The 18,672-nt window shown below is 45.0% G+C and overlaps 1 protein-coding gene across 9 annotated transcripts in view; it reads right to left on the bottom strand.

The window, feature by feature from the left end:
• Window positions 1-18,672, bottom strand: part of SENP7 (SUMO specific peptidase 7) — a 1,759,378-nt gene that overhangs the window by 485,412 nt on the left and 1,255,294 nt on the right. For all 9 annotated transcript variants that reach the window (XM_069637251.1, XM_069637256.1, XM_069637257.1 and 6 more), the window contains one exon: window positions 3,381-3,503. In XM_069637251.1, coding sequence (XP_069493352.1) covers window positions 3,381-3,503 — 123 coding nt within the window. The remainder of the gene's footprint in view (window positions 1-3,380; window positions 3,504-18,672) is intronic.

Genomic DNA, 18,672 nt, shown 5'->3' with positions numbered 1-18,672 from the left:
CGGAGAGGTATTCCGGGCCATGCATCCAAGTGCCATACTGGGCAGGTAAACGCAGGTGCCCCGCCTTGGATTTCTGTGGGCAAGGTTTTACCTGTAAGAGAAACTCCACCATAACATAGCATCAGCGCCACGGGGACAGGGGCAGATAATACTTTTCCTGCTGATCCTCCACCGCATGTGTAACCATAAACCGGCACACGCAGGGAACAATGTCCCTTTCTCACACTTTCCATTTCCTACCTGACAGCAAAGTCGCAGCACGAGACCCAACTCCGCTCTCTTTCACACGAGCGGTGCCGGGCAGGGTGAAGCACCCGCAGATTGCTCCTTCAGCTATCGTTCCCTGGCACGATTTCTGGACCCTGGGGGGGAAGAGAGGAATGCCAGCCTAGAAAGGCAGAACGGCCTACGGGCGGCGGGGCGTTCCTGACATAACCGAGGGCCTGGGTGCCCTCCGTATCGGTCTGGAGCTCCCTTTTCTCCTTGTATCTTCTGGCGCTCTCCCCTCATGAGCCCCTCAGGGCTCTTAAACTCCCTGGGGACTTTCACCTCACAGACAGCCCCGCTCTACATGCTGGTTGCACCTACCATGTCTCTACTGGCTACTCTGCATGCCAAATCCCACGCAGCAAAGTGAAACGAACATAGATAGAGGGCAATAAACAAACAGGCTAGTTGAGCAAAACGTGACACATAGCCCATGCACATAATTGAAACCTACAGGAAATGCTGCTTTACACAGACAACAGATTCAAAGTTAACTCAAATGTCAGGATGGTTGAAGGCCTAATGTGCTCTATGCTTAGGTGGGATTTCCTTACCTGAACGAAACTAAGGAAAGTCTGAGTCCAAAAATTCAACTTAAAAATCTGTCTGTGCCCAAAACCGATCTTTGCCCTCACAACTAAAGCTAAACAATGTGTGGGGATGTCAACAATAAAATAAATGGTGATCAACACAATATTCTGAGCTTCTTCCAGCTCTTAGCTACCTTTTCAGCTCCCCTTCCCCAAGTTCAATAACGTTCCACAAAGGTCTTGGGATTCCCTTTCTCAAGTTCGAAACAGTTCCGCGAATCCTTGAGGTTCCTTTCCCCAATTTCAAGGCAACACAGTTCAAAAGAAAAGGGTCTTGAGGCTCTGCCCTCAAGACAGCATTGCAGTTTATCAAGTCTCAGGGTTCCCTTCCCCAAGATTTCCAATTTCCAACTTATACTTAATATTGGCCTTTCAGTGTTCAACACAACTCCAGATGAACTTGACACTACTTCTGGATTGAATGAAAAGTTCACTTATGTTACTCCTTCTTGGTTTACTTAAACAATGTCCTTGGTTTTCACAATGGAGGGTTCCCTGTTCTGGGCACACTTGTCAGACCACCCATCACATGTCGCGCAATCAGGAACGCTAAGCTCGTCGGTCCACACAAGTTCTTCTTTATCTGACCCGTGTACAGATTCACACTCACTTAGCTTCTTCTTGTCGGCCTCTTGGCTTTATATGAAGGTTCACACTTACTTGGCTTCTCCTGGTTATCTGCCACAATGGGTCACATCTTTATTTACCAGTCTTTGGTCTTGTCGTAATGCATTCATGTACAAGATTCATTTCTTGGTGGTTTTATTTCTTCCCCACCTTTCCGTCATACTGTTTTGCACTTTCACACTTGCTTTCTTATTTCGTACGTTGCTTTCAAATGGGCAATTTCCCATCCTCTATCGGATCCTAGCTTTGCCCATAAAGTTTCCATTCAGTTAGGCATTCAATATTCATCAATGTTTACTTTGCAGCTTAATTTCCATGCAACCCCTGACTTTGGGTTTGTTACACTCTGCGCATGCTTTTCGGCACACTCAGCAATCATTCCACTTACACACAGCCTCTCGGAGCGCTTCGGTCTTGAGTGACGTTCCCTTTCACTCACGGTCTAGGACGGTCATCACGGGCAGCTGGGATGGACTACTACTGCTCTGCCCGATTGCTTGCATTTAACTGTGAGCCCTGCTCGCACCTTTGATGTATCTCTGTGTTCACCGGCAGCTCTGTTTCTCTTCCACGGACGCTGCCAACGGCTTGCTTTTTTAAAATTTGTCCGCAACTCCAGCTGTGTTTCCCCGACCACAGATACGATATGAGGACGTCCTAAGGTTTCTCAACTCCCATTACCTACTATAAATCAGTTCAGAGAAGGAATCTGTACATCTGTTTTCAAGATTATGATACAATATAGCAATCATACAAAGAATGTAAAACACCTGGTTAGAATACAAACAAGAAGCCATCTTACAGTTAGAATGACCTCTCATTCAATAACATTGCAACCGTGTTATTTTCAAAACCCATTCACCTCCTCAGAGGTATTCTGCCTTTCCTCTCCTTCCCCCAGAAGCTCATGGTATCCCAAGCTCTAGTTCTCTCTAGCTTGGACTATTGTAACAGCCTCTTTCTAAATCTACCTGCCGCTACTCTCCGCCCTCTACAACGTATCCAGAACAGGACTGCGAGACTTGTCCTTGGCCTCAAGCCCTGGGATCATATCTCTCCAGCTCTGAAATCTCTCCATTGGCTCCCAGTGGATGCAAGGATTAAATTTAAAACCCTCTGCATTGTCCACAAGGCTTTCTGGGGCCTGGGTCCAAAACACCTTCAGCTATCCCTCCGCAAATACCTCCCCTCTCGAGCTCTTCACTCCTCTACCTCTAACTCCCTCAGGGTCAGTCGTTTTTCGAAGAAACAAGCTGGGGGTAGATCTCTATCTTCGGCAGGGGCCTCCCTCTGGAACAGCCTCCCAGCCACTCTAAAACTTGAGGAGAACCATCTCCTTTTCCGGAAGCACCTCAAAATCTTCCTCTTTGCTTCTGCCTTCGCTCCCCTTCTCCCCAGCTGATCTGCTCTCTTGGCACTGTGCACCCTCTGTCCCCAGGTACCTGCTCACCCTGCCACCTTCCCGCACTGCCTCCTGGCCACCCCTTGCACTGGGGATTGTATCTGTACCCATACAGCTCCCCACCCCCATTTTTCTTCTTTTCTGCACTTATTCAGACTTACCCAGTCTGCTGCCTTAAACACAGCACTTGCCACTTGCTGGCTGCACTACCACAGTTTGCCTCAATTTTCTATTTATTTTATTTATCTGCGCTCCTCGGCTTCTGCACTTTCCACTCCCCCCCTTCCATGCACTTTTTCCCTTTTCCCTTTCCCATGGCACTTGCACGTTCTCAATGTCACTGGGCCTAGTAAGATCGTTTTTATGGTGTGCTGTGTTCTCCCTTGTTCCCCTCCCTTGCCTAGCCACGCTCTGAAACACTTGTGTACGAGCGTGATACAAATAAAATATCATAACACAGATTGCCTTTAAAATCTAAAAAGATTGATACTCACGAAGTATCTTGGTTTTCATCAGTGAATGTGTTTTCAGTCCTGGTCAAACATCTAAAGAAAAAGCTGCTGAATATGTGTGACCGCTCTACAAGAGGTTGTGGAACTTTCTCCAAAAGGAGGTATCTGACGAAGAAAAGGAGAAAAATTGCTTTGAGACAATGATGATAATGAACACATTAGAATGTTACAATGCAGTTTCTTTTCATGGCCACACTATTTCCTCAGTATTCCCCCTATGGAATAGTCATGTACACCCTTCCAGACGACATTAACGGACAAGAGCATGAAATCTTTTAACGTGCTGAAGAACATATTACAAGACTATTATTCATAACCATGAAACTTTAAAAACAACTTTGACTGCAGCTGCCACCGGGTCACCCAGAAACTGCTCCTCTCTGCTGGCCATCATAAAGTCCCCCCTCTTTTCATGTAGCAGGATCCCAATCTCTAGGCCATCCTGTTGCGATTGTTGATGTTCCAGGCATTAAATTTCATCCGTAAGAGATGAAGGGAACCCGCCCCCTTCCTTGGAAATACAGTACACCCTTATATAAACCTTACAAGTTTGCCAGATTGTTCTTGGGTCCAGAACAGAGCCCACATTTAACTGGAAAAAAGGATTGTAAATCTTACTAGATTTTATCACTAAATACAGCATCCTCCAGTTCACACCCCGTAAACTGCCACCTCAGCACTCAAGGAGCCTGCACTAGTATAAAGAAAGATCACCACTGGGGAGTGATTGCACAACGTTTGGAGGCTTATTTTAGTTTCCTTGAGGGACCTGGATATATCAGTTGTTACCATAACATCTATTCTAGATGTGCTATTGTGTACCCCAGAAAAGAAAGAGTATTCTCTTGCTCCGGGATTCAGGAGCCACCATACATCTGTCAACCCATGATATTCTGCAAGATGACCCCACTTCCTTGCAGCCTTCGAGAGTGAGTGTTGAGCAGTGCAGGGCCTGTCAAGGCCCAGGGGCATGTAGAGATTCAAATCTTGGGCCCAAACAATCTGTGTGCAGGGAATTTATGAATATGGTTCAGACATTTTGATATTCGGAGTGTATATGTTAAATAGGAGTATCTGCATTGCCAAGCCTTTGCCCGCTAGGATAATGAAGCGCCCCTCCACATCACCAATCTGGTCATGTAGCCCAAAGTTTAGTGACCTATGTATATGCATGGCGACACTTCTGGAATGGGTCGAGAAGGAGGAGCCGTACCTATGGACCCCCCCATCCGTGGGCACCCAGGAGTTTACTACCTATGCTCAGGTGAGTCTCTTGTAAAAACATGACATTCATCTGATGTCTTTTCGTCTGGTTTATTATCAACTTCTTATTATTAATAAGCCCACAAACATTCCAGGTCATCAGCGTGATCTGTTCACCCGGTATCACATATACCATACATCATGATTTTACTCAACCCAGACACTTTTCCACCAGTATTCCCATAAGATATCAGCTCATCACTGCTCCCCTCGGACAGTTGGGGGAACCACAAAGATCATGTGACTAATAGTAGGTGCCATCACTAATGCTGTGCAGAAATAAATCCAGCAACAAAACCCCAACCTCCCATTCCTCGCCACCCATGCCAGAAACACAAACATACCTGCAATCTCCCCAATCCCCCCTGCTTACAACCCAACAGTCAAACAAATGCACACATGCAGTTACTGCTAAAATGGGGGAACAACTAACGGCTGCTACGACTCCTTCTGACAAGCGTCCGTTCCACAGTCATCTCTTCCCAGCAGAACACAGCTGACTGCATGACAGTCTATATAGTTCAGCCATGCCCAACAGTATGAACAGCCAAATTATATCAGGCCTGAGCACCCAGGAGACACCTCATCTGCGAAGGAATCTCAACCGAGAGCCAACCGGATTAGGCAAGTCTTTTGTAAACTTGCAAGTTTTAGGGTCCAAAAACAGACTTCCCTTCACACACAATTCATTGTTTCGCTGGATATATATTTTATTTTTGTATTTATTTTGCTTTAATTTGCAGCGCACATAACCTGTAGGTATCTAGGCGCTAGTTTCATTGTGGAAGGACAGGTTATTCATAACGTGCTTGTTTTTTCTTTTTTCTTTATAGCATGGCTTATCGTATTAATTTTTTCCGCAGGATCATCTTAGCTTCTTGAAAGGTCTTCCTCTGTTCTTGAACTTGTGGACTGAAATCCATGAAAATCTTAATCACTGCAGTCCTGCATTTCAGGTCCCCCTTCTCGCTGGAGGCTCTCAGCAGGACGTCCCTGTATCTGTAGCAAAATAATCGCACCATATAATGGATTTCTCAGGGGCCACTGGGTGGTAGGGGGGGTGCTTCGGTGCTAAAGAGCAGTGCGTCCTTTCCACCATAAACAGCAGGGAGACAGGGGTTCTCTTGTACACCCTCGTTCCAGATGGAATTAGCAGACAAGAGCAAGAAATCGTTCAACGTGCTGAGGAACACATTACAGGACTATTAATCATAGGTCATGTTTACAATTCTCCTATTAGGAGGACTAGACAGACATTAAAAGCCGTGTGTTCCTGAAGGTGAAAGTAAGTGGGCAAAGGAAGATAAGAATTGCATAAATGAGAAGACCTGAAAGAGAGCAGTTATATGTTACACAAAGGCTTTGCAAAACTATTCCATGCAAGATATGCAAAACCCTTTGCTCCTTCAAAACCATGAGCACTTGACTAAAGAAATAAAAAGCTAAAAGCATGTTCAACACAAAGCTGAGCTGATTAGAAAAGGCAGGCTAAATATGGTTAGTGATGCCTCCTGTAAACATAGTATTGCAAAATCAAAAGTGTTAATAAAATGAATGCATTTACAACATGGTCAACCAGCAAAATAGGGATAGACCACTCATATTGACTTTATAATTCTTACTATTGAATAGATTGCCAAATGCTTCTACTTAATATTGTCTACAAGATTGCCAATCTCCCAGTTTACTGTGAAACTGTCTACATGTTATTTTATCTGATAGGCACCTATCATGCAAGATTCAGGTCTCACTTGAATAATAATGACGTTCTGCCTGTATCAGACACGGATGATTCCTTCCTGAAAAACATGTTATAGTTTCACATCATGGATTACAAAAGGTTAAGTGGAGAGAGTTGAGCGGATGGACACTGGTAGGAGAAGATGAACACCACTTACTAGTGTGACGAGTCAGAAGAACAAAACAGACTGTGAGGGGTCAGAAATGAGAGAGGCAGACACAAAGTTGTAACGTTTTCAACATCAGACATCTTTATTGAACGAAAGGGGTTGGATGAAGGGCTTTCGGTCCGTATTCAAAAGAGTTTCCCTAGCCAGGAAACTAAAACTAAAGATCAGTCTGTGTTCTCTATCAAAATCATACTAAACGCCCTTGTGTCGAAAAGGTATCTGATCCTCACACTATAAACAAACAACTACAGATGTGGGATCAGTTCTTCTGTTTTTACTGAATACAAAGTGTACACAAATAAAATATGAAAATCCAACCAATAATCTCTGCATCCAGGGTCTGGTTGCCTTCCCCAGAATTATTTGGGATAGCGAGAGGGTCTCTCGCAGTCAAAGAGCCTTTAAGAAAAGATTCAATGTCTCTTTCTTAATGAGTTTTTTTCAGGATGGCAAAAAGTGTCTCTTCTTCTCCAATAAAAGTTTTGAAACTCCTGGTATACTCCCATGCCAGGAATTTCCCAAACGGACTGACTGCCTGATGGTTCCTTGCACCAAGGCTTCCTACAGTATTCACAGTGTTTTCTTCCCCTTCTGGGACTTGCAGATCCCCTGGTGTACTCTCTTGCCAGGCATCTCTTCCCAAAAGGATTGTCTGCCTGATGGTTCCAATCACCAGGACTTTCTAGAATGTTCACTTTTCATCTTAGTATAACACAATGCTAATTGAATTTCATGGGGAAACTTCATTAAGAGTGCAACTGGATGAACAAGGTCATCTCTTGGCACCAATCAAAGTGGAGGCATGAGTACGGCAGTGGTGCCTTGGTGCTCCAACTTTCTTTAATCTGTTCCTGGCGGATATGGGGTACTCCCTGGAATCGTCTGCGTTGGCCAACCCTGCGATTAATGGAAGAAAGATTCATTGGCAAGCCTACGCAGACGACATATTGTTGCTGGATAGGACGGCCATAGGTTTGCAGCGGCTGTTGACAGGCCTGGGAGAATACGCCAGAAAAAATGGCCTAACTGTTAACCCAATGAAATATAAAATCATGATTTTCAAACTTACACAAAAAAAGACCCCATTTTCCAACTGGGTATTGTGAACCAACATAATTCCAAGAGTGGAAGATCTGATGTATTTGGGTTATAGAATATATGCCTCTCCGGCAACACACAAGGTGGAGACAGATGTGGAGACAAACATTCTTCAACACATTCCCCAGATGAAGAAGATCTATAATAAATACTGTAGGTTTTCAATTCTTCCCCCGATTAGATATTACAGGGCAAAGGTGATTCCAACTATTCTTTATGGCTTAGAGACCAAGCCGTTACTTTGGAATACCATCTAGTACACCGTCCTGGAACTTGAGGTTTGAACTGGGCCTGAATTCCCTAGATTTCTTGGCAAGTTGGAAGCTGGCATTACTATCGCCTGATAATAAGCACAGATCGCAATTCATTGTATAGGGACGTCAAGGCTCATTTGGAATGCTCAAAATCTGAACTCCTAATCCATCTGGAATCAAAAGTAAAAGACTTCGTTCGAATAGGACTTAAAACTCGAGACCTTGATTACTATACCCCAGAAAGTGAAAGTCGCTGGTGAAAGAGACGATTGTATTAAAACAATTGCAAAGGTCAGAAATGCGAATAGAGCAAATGTCTTACAATCTGTGTACAAAAAGTTGGGGTTCTTAGCGAAATACCTCATAAGATTTCCAGACAGGCAGGTGAGAAATACATTTTAGGGTAAGGCTAAACCTTTTACCAATTGGGGAAGTACTGGGACAGAGAAGACAAGGGGAAGACTCAAAGAAACTATGTAAAGTGTGTGAGAATCCCTCAAACCAGTCTCGGAGGCACCTGCTAACGAATGAGTAGGCACCTGGAACCGAAGATATTTGCTTCTCAGGAAATACATAGAAAAAGATGAAGGGCTGATCTCAGATTTCTTTTGGAACAGAATTATTTCCAGTCATGAAACTCTCTTGATATTTCTGTAGTTGATTGGCTAAAACATTTTGGATTCATACAGTAGGCATTTTAACATCCATGGCTAAGGACCTTAAAATTAAAACTAAGTAAATACTGGAAAGACAGATACTTAATACTCAAAAACAGCTTAAGGTACAATTAATGTCTCCAGAAATGTTCATGGAAAAATTGACTACAGACTGCTGCTACTGTATAGGCAGTAGAACTGCTTTTGATACAAATAGTTTTATTGTGGCAATTTGAATTTTATGTTTTAATTTCTTTCTTTTTTTGGTGCTCATTTTGTAAAGGTTTTGTAAAACCAACACAAATAAAAAAATTTAAAAAAGAACACAGTTATTATTCTTCACTGCTTTAATGTTACGCTCACCTGGCTCCCACAGGGGTGTCGACCGGACCCAGACAGCTGCGACCTCCTCCAACGTGAAGCGTAGTGCAGAGATGACAGACTGGACTGGACCACCTAATCTCATCTGCTTGACCCGTAGAAATATTCTCCTGCAAGTGGAGAAAGGGATTCAGCCACCTGTGGATTTTAGTAATGGCACCCCACTGTTATCCTCACTAATCACCACCGATATTCGCTTTCTGTAAGCTCACCTTATGTTTGTAAATGATGAGCTCTCCATCCTGTGTGAAATGCAGGGGCGCGTAGATATCAGTTACTTCACTGGTTTGAGGGCGTTGGAAGAGTTCCGGGTGAATATTGACTCTGAGGTTCCAGGCGAGAACCCGTAAGTATAAAGATCGAAGAGTTCAATATGTCCGATGTTCACTCTTGTACATTCCTTTCTTGTGTTGCTGCTGGGTCCCAAGGGAAGATTGTCTTGTGGCAGCTGATGGTGTTGAGGTAAGAGTCTGTATTACCCAACACTGTCCGGCAAAAGATGCGTGTGTTTAAATTGCTGGTTTCTCTCTCCTTACAGGTGCGGCGTAAAAAGTTTCGGTTTGTTACAGAATAATGCCTCCGGTTGTTAATTAGTTAAGTCTATGGTGGAGAGGTTGTATTTGTTGGCTCTCTCGGCTCACCTTATGTTTCTTTTGTCCCCTAGATGGTGGAATTCGGTGGAGAAAATGATGGAGGCTGCGCCGGATCGAAAAATGCTGTGAGGACTGGTGAGTCTGGCGTGACGCTGCAGCTGGCGATGCGACGCGTGTAGAATAAGGTCCTTTTCAAGTTCGAAGATGTGATGGATCCGGAATTCAGGTAAGGATTGAAATAATATCTGTTTTCTAACCTTTCCTTCTTCTTTCTTCTATTGCTAGGAGCACTGGATTCGAGACGGGCGTGGCTGAAGTCTGGATGCTGACTGCAGGCACGGTGAGCGTTACGCTGCTGGATGCAGAATAACACGAAGCATGTGCTGCTGTTCGGGTGTGGTTTAAATAGCCTCCAAAGTAGTTCCAGGTAAGAAGTCCCTAGAACCACACCCAAGTAAAAAATAGTCCCTGTAGAAAAATAGTCCCATCCAGGCCTCACGTTGGCTTGGATTAATTTGCAGCATGGTCTGCATGAGGTAAGTAAAGTCTATGAGCCTGGCGCCTCTGGCGCCAGGACTGATTTCTATTATGAGCCTGGCACCTACGGCACCAGGACTGAACCCAGACAGCCCCCAGCCGGGGCTGCTGGGGTTTTATTAAATACCTGGATGCCTGCTCCCGGGGCTGCTGGGCTTGATCCGGATGCCCGGGGGTAGGCATCATGACAGCACTCCCCCCCCCCCCCCCCCCAAGGCCCCTCCTAAAGTTGCTCTTCCCCTTGGTCCTGGTTTGTCTGGGAAGTTCTGATGGAATTTCTTCACCAACCAAGGTGCATGAATGTGGTCACTAGGTTCCCATGACCTTTCTTGTGGTCCATAACCCTTCCAGTCGATAAAATAAAATCTTGATTTAACCATCTTAGAGTCCAGGATATTCTTTACCTCGAATTCAGGTTCTCCATCTATTAGGATGGGGTCAAGTGGTTTGGTTAATCTTGTCCCAGGTTGAACTGGTTTTAGAAGTGAAACATGAAAGACAGGATGAATCCGCAAATTAGAGGGTAATTCCAATTTGACTGCCGCCGGGTTGATAATGGCATTAATGGTGTAAGGTCCAAAATATCTAGGATTGAAAGTTCGATTTCCCTTTAGAGGTATGTATTTTGTAGCTAGCCAAGCTTTATCTCCAATCACGTATTGTGGAGTTTTACTTCTATGTCGTCAGCATTTTTCTTGTATTTCTCCTTTGCTTGTTTCAGGTGTTCTATTGCTTCCTTAAAGACTTGTGTAATAGAGTGCAGATGAGTCACTGCAGGCATTTCTAAGTGTTGAGGCGAATCGAGTTCTGAGGTTCGAGGATGATGCCATATATGGTTTAAAAGGGGCTTTGTCCGGTTCCTGAATGTACGGAGTTATTGTATGCGTATTCGGAAATCCATAAAATATCTTTCCAATTGCTATCGGTTTGGTGTAGCATACAACGTAGGTATTGTTCAAGAGTCTGGTTGGTCCTCTCCGTTTGACCATCAGTTTGGGGGTGGTGACTGGTTGATAGCCTTACGTTGATTTGCGCCAATTGACAGCATTTCTTCCAAAATTGCGAAATGAATTGACTACCTCGGTCAGAGACCAATACAAAAAGGAAATCCATGGATTCGAACAATGTTTTCGAGAAATTCCTTGGCCAAAATCGAAGTGGAAGGTAATCCTTTTAAAGGAATAAAATGGGCCATTTCGGAAAAAAGCTCCACAATAACTAGATTGGTGTTAAATCCATTACACAGAGGTAGATCTCTAATTAAGTCTAAAGACAAGGTGTGCCATGGTGTAGGTGCAATATCCAAAGGTTGTAAAAGGCCAGCTGGTTTTTTCTTCTGACTTTTGTTTTGGGCGCAGATACCACAAGACATCACAAATGACTTTACGTCCTTTCGCCAGGTGGGCCACCAGAATTGTCTTTTAATTTTAGCTTCAGTTTTTGCGATACCTGGGTGTCCTTCCATAAGGGCGTCATGATAATTGGAGATGACTAGTTCTTGTAGTTCCTTGTGTGGTAGAAATAGACGTCCTTGATAGTAAGGCAGGTCATTGATGACTGAATAATCTTGGCCTTTCTTTACCCAGTCCTGCAGGGCTGCTGGATCGAAAAGTTGTTGGATTTTTAAATGAAAGTCTTCTAGAGTCTGTAGAGTAGTTATGCCAAGAATTCTTTGTTCTGAAATTATAGGCACCGGTTCTGGGTTCAAATATACTTCTCCCATCCCTATTCGGGATAGGGCATCTGCCTTGCCGTTTTTACAACCTGGTCGATAAGTGATCACGAAATCGAATTCGGCAAAGAATAATGCCCACCGAAGTTGACGTGATGATTGGGCCTTGGCTGTTTTCAAATACTGCAGATTCCTGTGATCTGTGATTACAGTGATGGTATGCCTGGCACCGAGAAGATAATGCCGCCCAGCCTTGAAGGCGGACTTGATGGCTAATTGTTAGGCAGAAACCTGTGCAGTTCCCTCTGGGACCACTGCAAAAGATTTAAGACTACAGGTGTTTGGCAGTAAACCCATTTGGTAGCAGTCTGTACCACACAGATTCACTTGGTAGCTGTGGCTGAGCAGTCAGACTTCCCTCAAGAAGAGTTAGGCAGTATACAGAGCATACAGAATAGGTACAGAGGCACAGTAGCACAAGCAAACACTGACCAGAGCTTGTGTAAAAGTATATAATTATTTATTTAAAAGACACTTGTAAATTACACTAGCACAGAAAAAGGTAAGTAAATTCAAAAACACAGTCCCAACTACTATATGTACATCCCTAGTTATTTGTTGGACAAGTCTTAGTTAACACCACTTATTTCCAGACAGAGGTGAGCGCTTAACGTTAGATGGCACTCCAACAAGTTGTTTAAAAAGGGAGGGAAAAGGCAGAATTAAGAAAGCAATACAGCAAAACACTTTTCAGAGAACCACAGTAAGTATTAGAGAAGGCAGTCTATTGAGGAGCAAGGAAGTTCAGTGCCAGGCCCACTTTAGGGAGAGCGAGGCCAAATATGCCCAAGATCACACAATGTCACAAAGTTTCAAAGTTTCAAAAGTCTTTACAGGTGAGTAGAAACGTTCTGTTAAGCTTAGAAAAGTTTAGTTAGGGTGTCCCAGGCTAACCCAGGTTCGAGAGCCGAGGGCTAAATCTACCCCGTACAATCGGTGGCAAGGGAAGCCGGGCGGAACACAGTACCTTCAAAATGGAAAGGATCCACCAGCGGTGGCAGTTGTTCCTGGTAGTGGGTGCAAGTCGCGGCGTCGTCCAGAGGAAGAGAAGATCTCGACGTGGAGGAAGGCTGAAGGTCGTTGCACTACCAGGGAAGAAACCAGCCGTGGAGTTTTCCGGTTAAAAGGATGTTACCCCTCTTTCGCGGTAGAGGTAAAAAGTGGTATTCCGGTTGCCGGGGTGCTTGGCACAGGCAAGGCGGCCACGAGATGCTCCAGGGAGGCGAAAAGAAGGCAAAAACTGGTTGTCCCCACCAGTCAAGGGAAGAAGACTCTCCGGACTGGAGATCTCCTCTGTCGTTGGGAAGTGGTGAGACGGTTCCGCAGGGCTCCATCGGTGGTCTTGTCGTGGCAGGTCGGCTCAGCTTCTCCCTCTTCGGCTTCTTAGGTCCTGTGGCGACTTCTGAAGTTCCAGTCCCCAAAGCCCTGCTTTTATGCAGCAAACCCCCATTCACCAGTCCTAGCTGTCACTCAAACATGCTAAGTGGTGAGCCGGGGGGCTCACCACTGGGCCAATCACACAAGAGTGCGACTTGAGTTGCCAAGGCAACTCAGTCCAGGGTGCCTAAATCCCCCTATCACACATCCTGTAGACCCAGACACAGTGGCACCACTTTGGAGGGCTTCTGTGCAGAAGCCTGCCAAAAGTGGAACAAAGGCTCGACTCGGGTTCAGGGTTACTGAAGTGAACCCAGATGCCATTTTGGCGGCGAGTTCTGGCAAAAAATCCCAACCGGTGAATTAATATTAAATAAATAAACCGGCGGTATCTTTAACATTGCACCAAAAAGTGGTGCATTAAAATCAATGGGAAATCCCATTGGGAAATATTCCGGTGGAATATTTCCGTGGTATCCACTGCCACCAGCCAGAAACTCGGCGAGGGGGGACGGGACAGTACCCCCTCGACAAACAGACCCAGGGGCAATCCAATTGACCCTACCAGTACTTCCACAGTATGATGGTTTGTACTGGTTCTGTTCACAATTTAAGACTAGTAAAGTCAATGGTGACTTTACATGCCCAGGGAGACAGTAGTCAGTCCCATGGTATGGAGTCTATGTTTGGGGGTCACTATACCACCCCTGTGTTACTGCACTGAGGGTGCTGTGTAACACACATACAAAAACCAATGATAGCCTATGGGGAAAAATACCCCAAAGCCCATAAGCACATTACAAGTCACAGGAATACACTCAAATCATGTCCAAGAGTGAGGGTAAAAGAGTCCCACTCTTGGCAGGAGAAGAAAATAAACCCCAAAAATCCAGCAAAGCTGCTGGGGGACTCACTAGGTTAGGAAATTCAGCCTAAACAGAGAATTCTCCCTAACACTAATAAATCCTTATCAGTAACCGCATAGTTTAATTTGGGTGCTGAGAACTTTCTTGACCAGAATGCCACTGGATGAAGTTGACCGGTTTCGGGATCCTTCTGGGACAGGACAGCTCCCATGGCTAAACTGGATGCATCGGTTTCAACTATGTATGGAAGCTCAGGGCGTGGATGCTTTAAGACAGGTGCAGACGTGAATTTCGATTTTAGCTCTTGGAAGGCTCCTTCAGCCTCTTCAGTCCACAAAAAACGTTTGTTTTTTTGCAAAAGTGCTGTGATGGGGTGTACAATATGTGAGAATTCAGGAATAAATCTGTGATAGAAATTAGCAAATCCAAGCATGCTTTGTACCCCTTTAACAGGACTGGGTGATGGCCACTTAAGGATTGCGTCCACCTTTCGAGAGTCCATTCGAACTCCTTTTGGAGTCAGGATAAATCCCAGGAATTCAACTTCTGTAGAATGAAAAACACATTTCTCCAATTTTGCGTATAATTTATGCTGGCGTAGTTTCTCCAGGACTGCACGAACGTGCTTCACATGGTCTGATCCTGAGGAGGAGTACACTAGAATATCGTCTATGTATATGACAACACAGACGTCAATGGGTTCACGAAGGACATTGTTCATAAAATACTGGAAGGCTGCTGGTGCATTGCACAACCCGAAGGGCATCACCTGATATTCGAATAACCCGTACTTGGTGCGAAAGGCAGTCTTCCATTCATCGCCTTTCTTTACACGTACCAGATGATATGCCCCTCAGAGGTCTAACTTAGTGTAGATACAAGCATCCTTTACTTGGTCTAGTAATTCGGGGATCAGAGGCAATGGGTATCGGTTTTTTACTGTAATCTGATTTAATGCGCAGTAGTCTATGCACGTTCTAAGGTCACCTTCCTTTTTAGGCAAAAGAACAGAGCTGAGGATGCAGGAGATTTAGATGGACGACTGAAGCCATTAGCAAGGTATTGGTCCAGATATTGTCGTAGGTGAAGATTTTTGGGTTCTGTAAGGGTGTAGATTCTACTGCATGGAGGTTGTGCACCGGGTACTAGGTCAATTTGACAATCGTATGATCTGTGAGGTGGTAAGGTATTTGCCTGTTCTTTTTGAAAAACATCCTGAAATTCTTGATATTCCTGAGGTAACTGCACAACTGAATTAGTAACGGTGGCCAGGCTTTTGTTCAAGGTTTTTTCCAGGTAACAGGTATGTGCACAATCTGGGAAGGTCACTCTTCTCTCGCCAATCAATACAAGGATTATGTGTTTCCAACCATGGCATTCCCAGAATTATTTGGAATTGCGGGGCCTTGATTAAATCAAACACTATAGTTTCTCGATGCCCATCTTGACCCAAAAGTGTCAGCTCAGTAGTGGAATGAGTTACAGGCCCAGAGGCAACTTCAGTTCCATCGACTGTGGTGATGACATCCGAAGAGGTCTTTTTGCAAAGGGGTAGTTTCATCCTTGAGGCCAATTTGTGGTCCATGTAGTTTCCTATGGCCCTGCTATCAATGTATGCCCTTACTGCGAGCATACGTGATGGCTGCCTTGGATCAATTAGGACCATTGGTATAATTAGGTGGGAGGTTCGAGTGTCCTTCTTTCAGCTCGGCAAGCGGACCTCTACGCTTGTCGGGCGTGGTCGTTTCCCGAATCAGGTTCTATTTGACTTTTGTCAGCAGCTCCTACTACTTTCTTGGGTGGTTTTATAGGGCAATCCCGTAAAAAATGTCCTGCGGTTCCACAGTACAGACACAATTGCATCTGCCGTCTCTTTTCCCTTTCCTTTTGAGTTAAGGGTCCTTTAACCCCCCCCCGATATGTATAGGTTCTGATGCATCTGTTCCTTTGGGGGTGACATTGGGTTTAACCCATACCCGACTCTCGAACTTAGCTCGCTCAGCCTTTCTATTCTGAAGTCGCTGGTCTAACTGGACCACTAAGTCAGGTGGGTTCACAACTTGAGCCAAAACATCTTGAGTTCTCCCCGAATCCCACGATGAAATAATGTAATTCGTTTCTCCTCAGGCCATTTGGTTTCCACCACCAACCTATTGAAGGTTGCGATACAGGTTAGCAGATCCTGATTACCCTGTTGAAGGTATAAAAGTTTGTTATCCAGGGCCTGTCCCTATGAATGTCTGGCGAATAGTCTTTCCATGCTTCTTTGAAAACCCTGAAAATCCCGAAGAAGAGGATCATCCTGGTTGACTAGTGGAATTGACCAGTCAGCTGCGCTGCCACTAAGATATGACAGCACAAAGGCTATTTTGGCTTGGTCATTTGGAAAAGCTCCAGGTCTGCATAAAAAGTTCAAGCGGCATTGATTCATAAACACTGCAAACCTTTTTGGGTCCCCAGCAAAGCGTTCATGTGGAGCTAAAGGAATAGCCCCTGGTAGGATTACTTGCACAGGATTGCTTGATGAAACAGGAGCTGGGTCTCCCCAGAGTCCAGGTAGGGGTGTTTGCCCAGCTTGATTTTGCAGCAGTTGTCTAGCAAGATCATCTGTGCCTTCCTTTGACACAATCAGTTCTCTCCTGAGGGCATTAGTCTCTTGGCGCGCAGAGTGCACTTCCGCCCTAAGTTCCCTTAATAATTGGGCTAGTTGGTCTGTTTCTGAGGTTTCCATAACGCCCGGGTGGGAATTTGTAGATAGGCTTCGTGTTCTGTTACGCTCACCTGGCTCCCACAGGGGCGTCGAACGGACCCAGACAGCTGCGACCTCCTCCAACGTGAAGCGTAGTGCGGAGATGACAGACTGGACTGGACCACCTAATCTCGTCTGCTTGACCCGTAGAAATATTCTCCTGCAAGTGGAGAAAGGGATTTAGCCACCCGTGGATTTTAGTAATGGCACCCTACTGTTCTCCCCACTAATCACCACCGATATTCGCTTTCTGTAAGCTCACCTTATGTTTGTAAATGATGAGCTCTCCATCCTGCATGGAATGCAGGGGTGCGTAGATACCAGTTACTTCACTGGTTTAAGGGCGTTGAAAGAGCTCCGGATGAATATTGACTCCGAGTTTCCAGGCGAGAACCCGTAAGTATAAAGTTCAAAGAGTTCAATATGTCCGATGTTCACTCTTGTACATTCCTTTCTTGTGTTGCAGCTGGATCCAAGGGAAGATTGTCTTGTGGCAGCTAATGGTGTTGAGGTAAGAGTCTGTATTACCCAACACTGTCCGACGAAAGATGCGTGTGTTTAAATTGCTGGTTTCTCTCTCCTTACAGGTGCGCCTTAAGAAGCTGCGGTTTGTTACAGAATAATGCCTCTGGTTGTTAATCAGGTAAGTCTATGGTGGAGAGGTTGTATTTGTTGGCTCTCTCGGCTCACCTTATGTTTCTTTTGTCCCCTAGTTGGTGGAATTCGGCAGAGAAAATGATGGAGGCTGCGCCGGATAGAAAAATGCTGTGAGGACTGGTGAGTATGGCGCGGCGCTGCAGCTGGCGATGCGACGCGTTTAGAATAATGTCCTTTTCAAGTTCGAAGACGTGATGGATCCGGAAATTCAGGTAAGGATTGAAATAATATCTGTTTTCTAACCTTTCCTTCTTTCTTCTATTGCTAGGAGCTCTGGATTCGAGGCGGGCGTGGCTGAAGACTGGATGCTGACTGCAGGCACAGTGAGCGTTATGCTGCTGGATGCAGAATAACACGAAGCATGTGCTGCTGTTCGGGCGTGGTTTAAATAGCCTCCAAAGTAGTTAAAGGTAAAAAGTCCCTAGAACCACACCCGAGTAAAAAATAGTCCCTGTAGAAAAATAGTCCCATCCAGGCCTCACGTTGGCTTGGATTCATTTGCAGCATGGTCTGCATGAGGTAAGTAAAGTCTATGAGCCTGGAACCTATGGCGCCGGGACTGAACTCAGACAGCCCCCAGCCGGGGCTGCTGGGGTTTTATTAAATACCTGGATGCCTGCTCCCGGGGCTGATGGGCTTGATCCGGATGCCCGGGGGTAGGCATCATGACATTTAACTTCTTTAGCATCATGTACTACTTGTTCCAACTTCCTCTCCATATGGACATCTCATATATGGAAAGTGGCTCTCTTCATTAGTACTCTTCAACTTGTGGAAATGCTTGTTCCAATCTTCTCCAAAACTGACCTCTCATTGTGAGGAGACTTATACAAATGTTGCCTTTAACTTCCTCCTTACGTTAACAGTAATACTCTTTAGCTTGTGGCAATGCTTTTTCCAATTTCTCCCAAATTGACCTCTCACACAAGGGGATTTTTAGACACTGTGTTTTCAACTGCCTCCTTAATGTTTATCTGCTGCAGATCAAATGTACTCCAGCTTTCCCCATATATGTCTGTCTCTCACATGAGGATCTGTATAAGCTCTGTCTCTTCAATTTACTTGCCTGGTATTCAAAAGATTAATTTATTTATCCATATGCCTGTCCACACGCAATGGCCACCTCCACCTTTGGTCAGACTCACCAGTGTTGATTGGCGTCTTTGGACCGTGGCACGCTGCTACAGCGACGCAGCAACTC

Source organism: Ambystoma mexicanum, chromosome 7p (assembly GCF_040938575.1).
Source record: "Ambystoma mexicanum isolate Mex_15411 chromosome 7p, UKY_AmexF1_1, whole genome shotgun sequence".
Lineage (NCBI taxonomy): Eukaryota > Metazoa > Chordata > Amphibia > Caudata > Ambystomatidae > Ambystoma > Ambystoma mexicanum.
The sequence above is the reverse complement of the archived record's forward strand: the minus strand, read 5'-3'. Positions and strand labels throughout refer to the sequence as shown.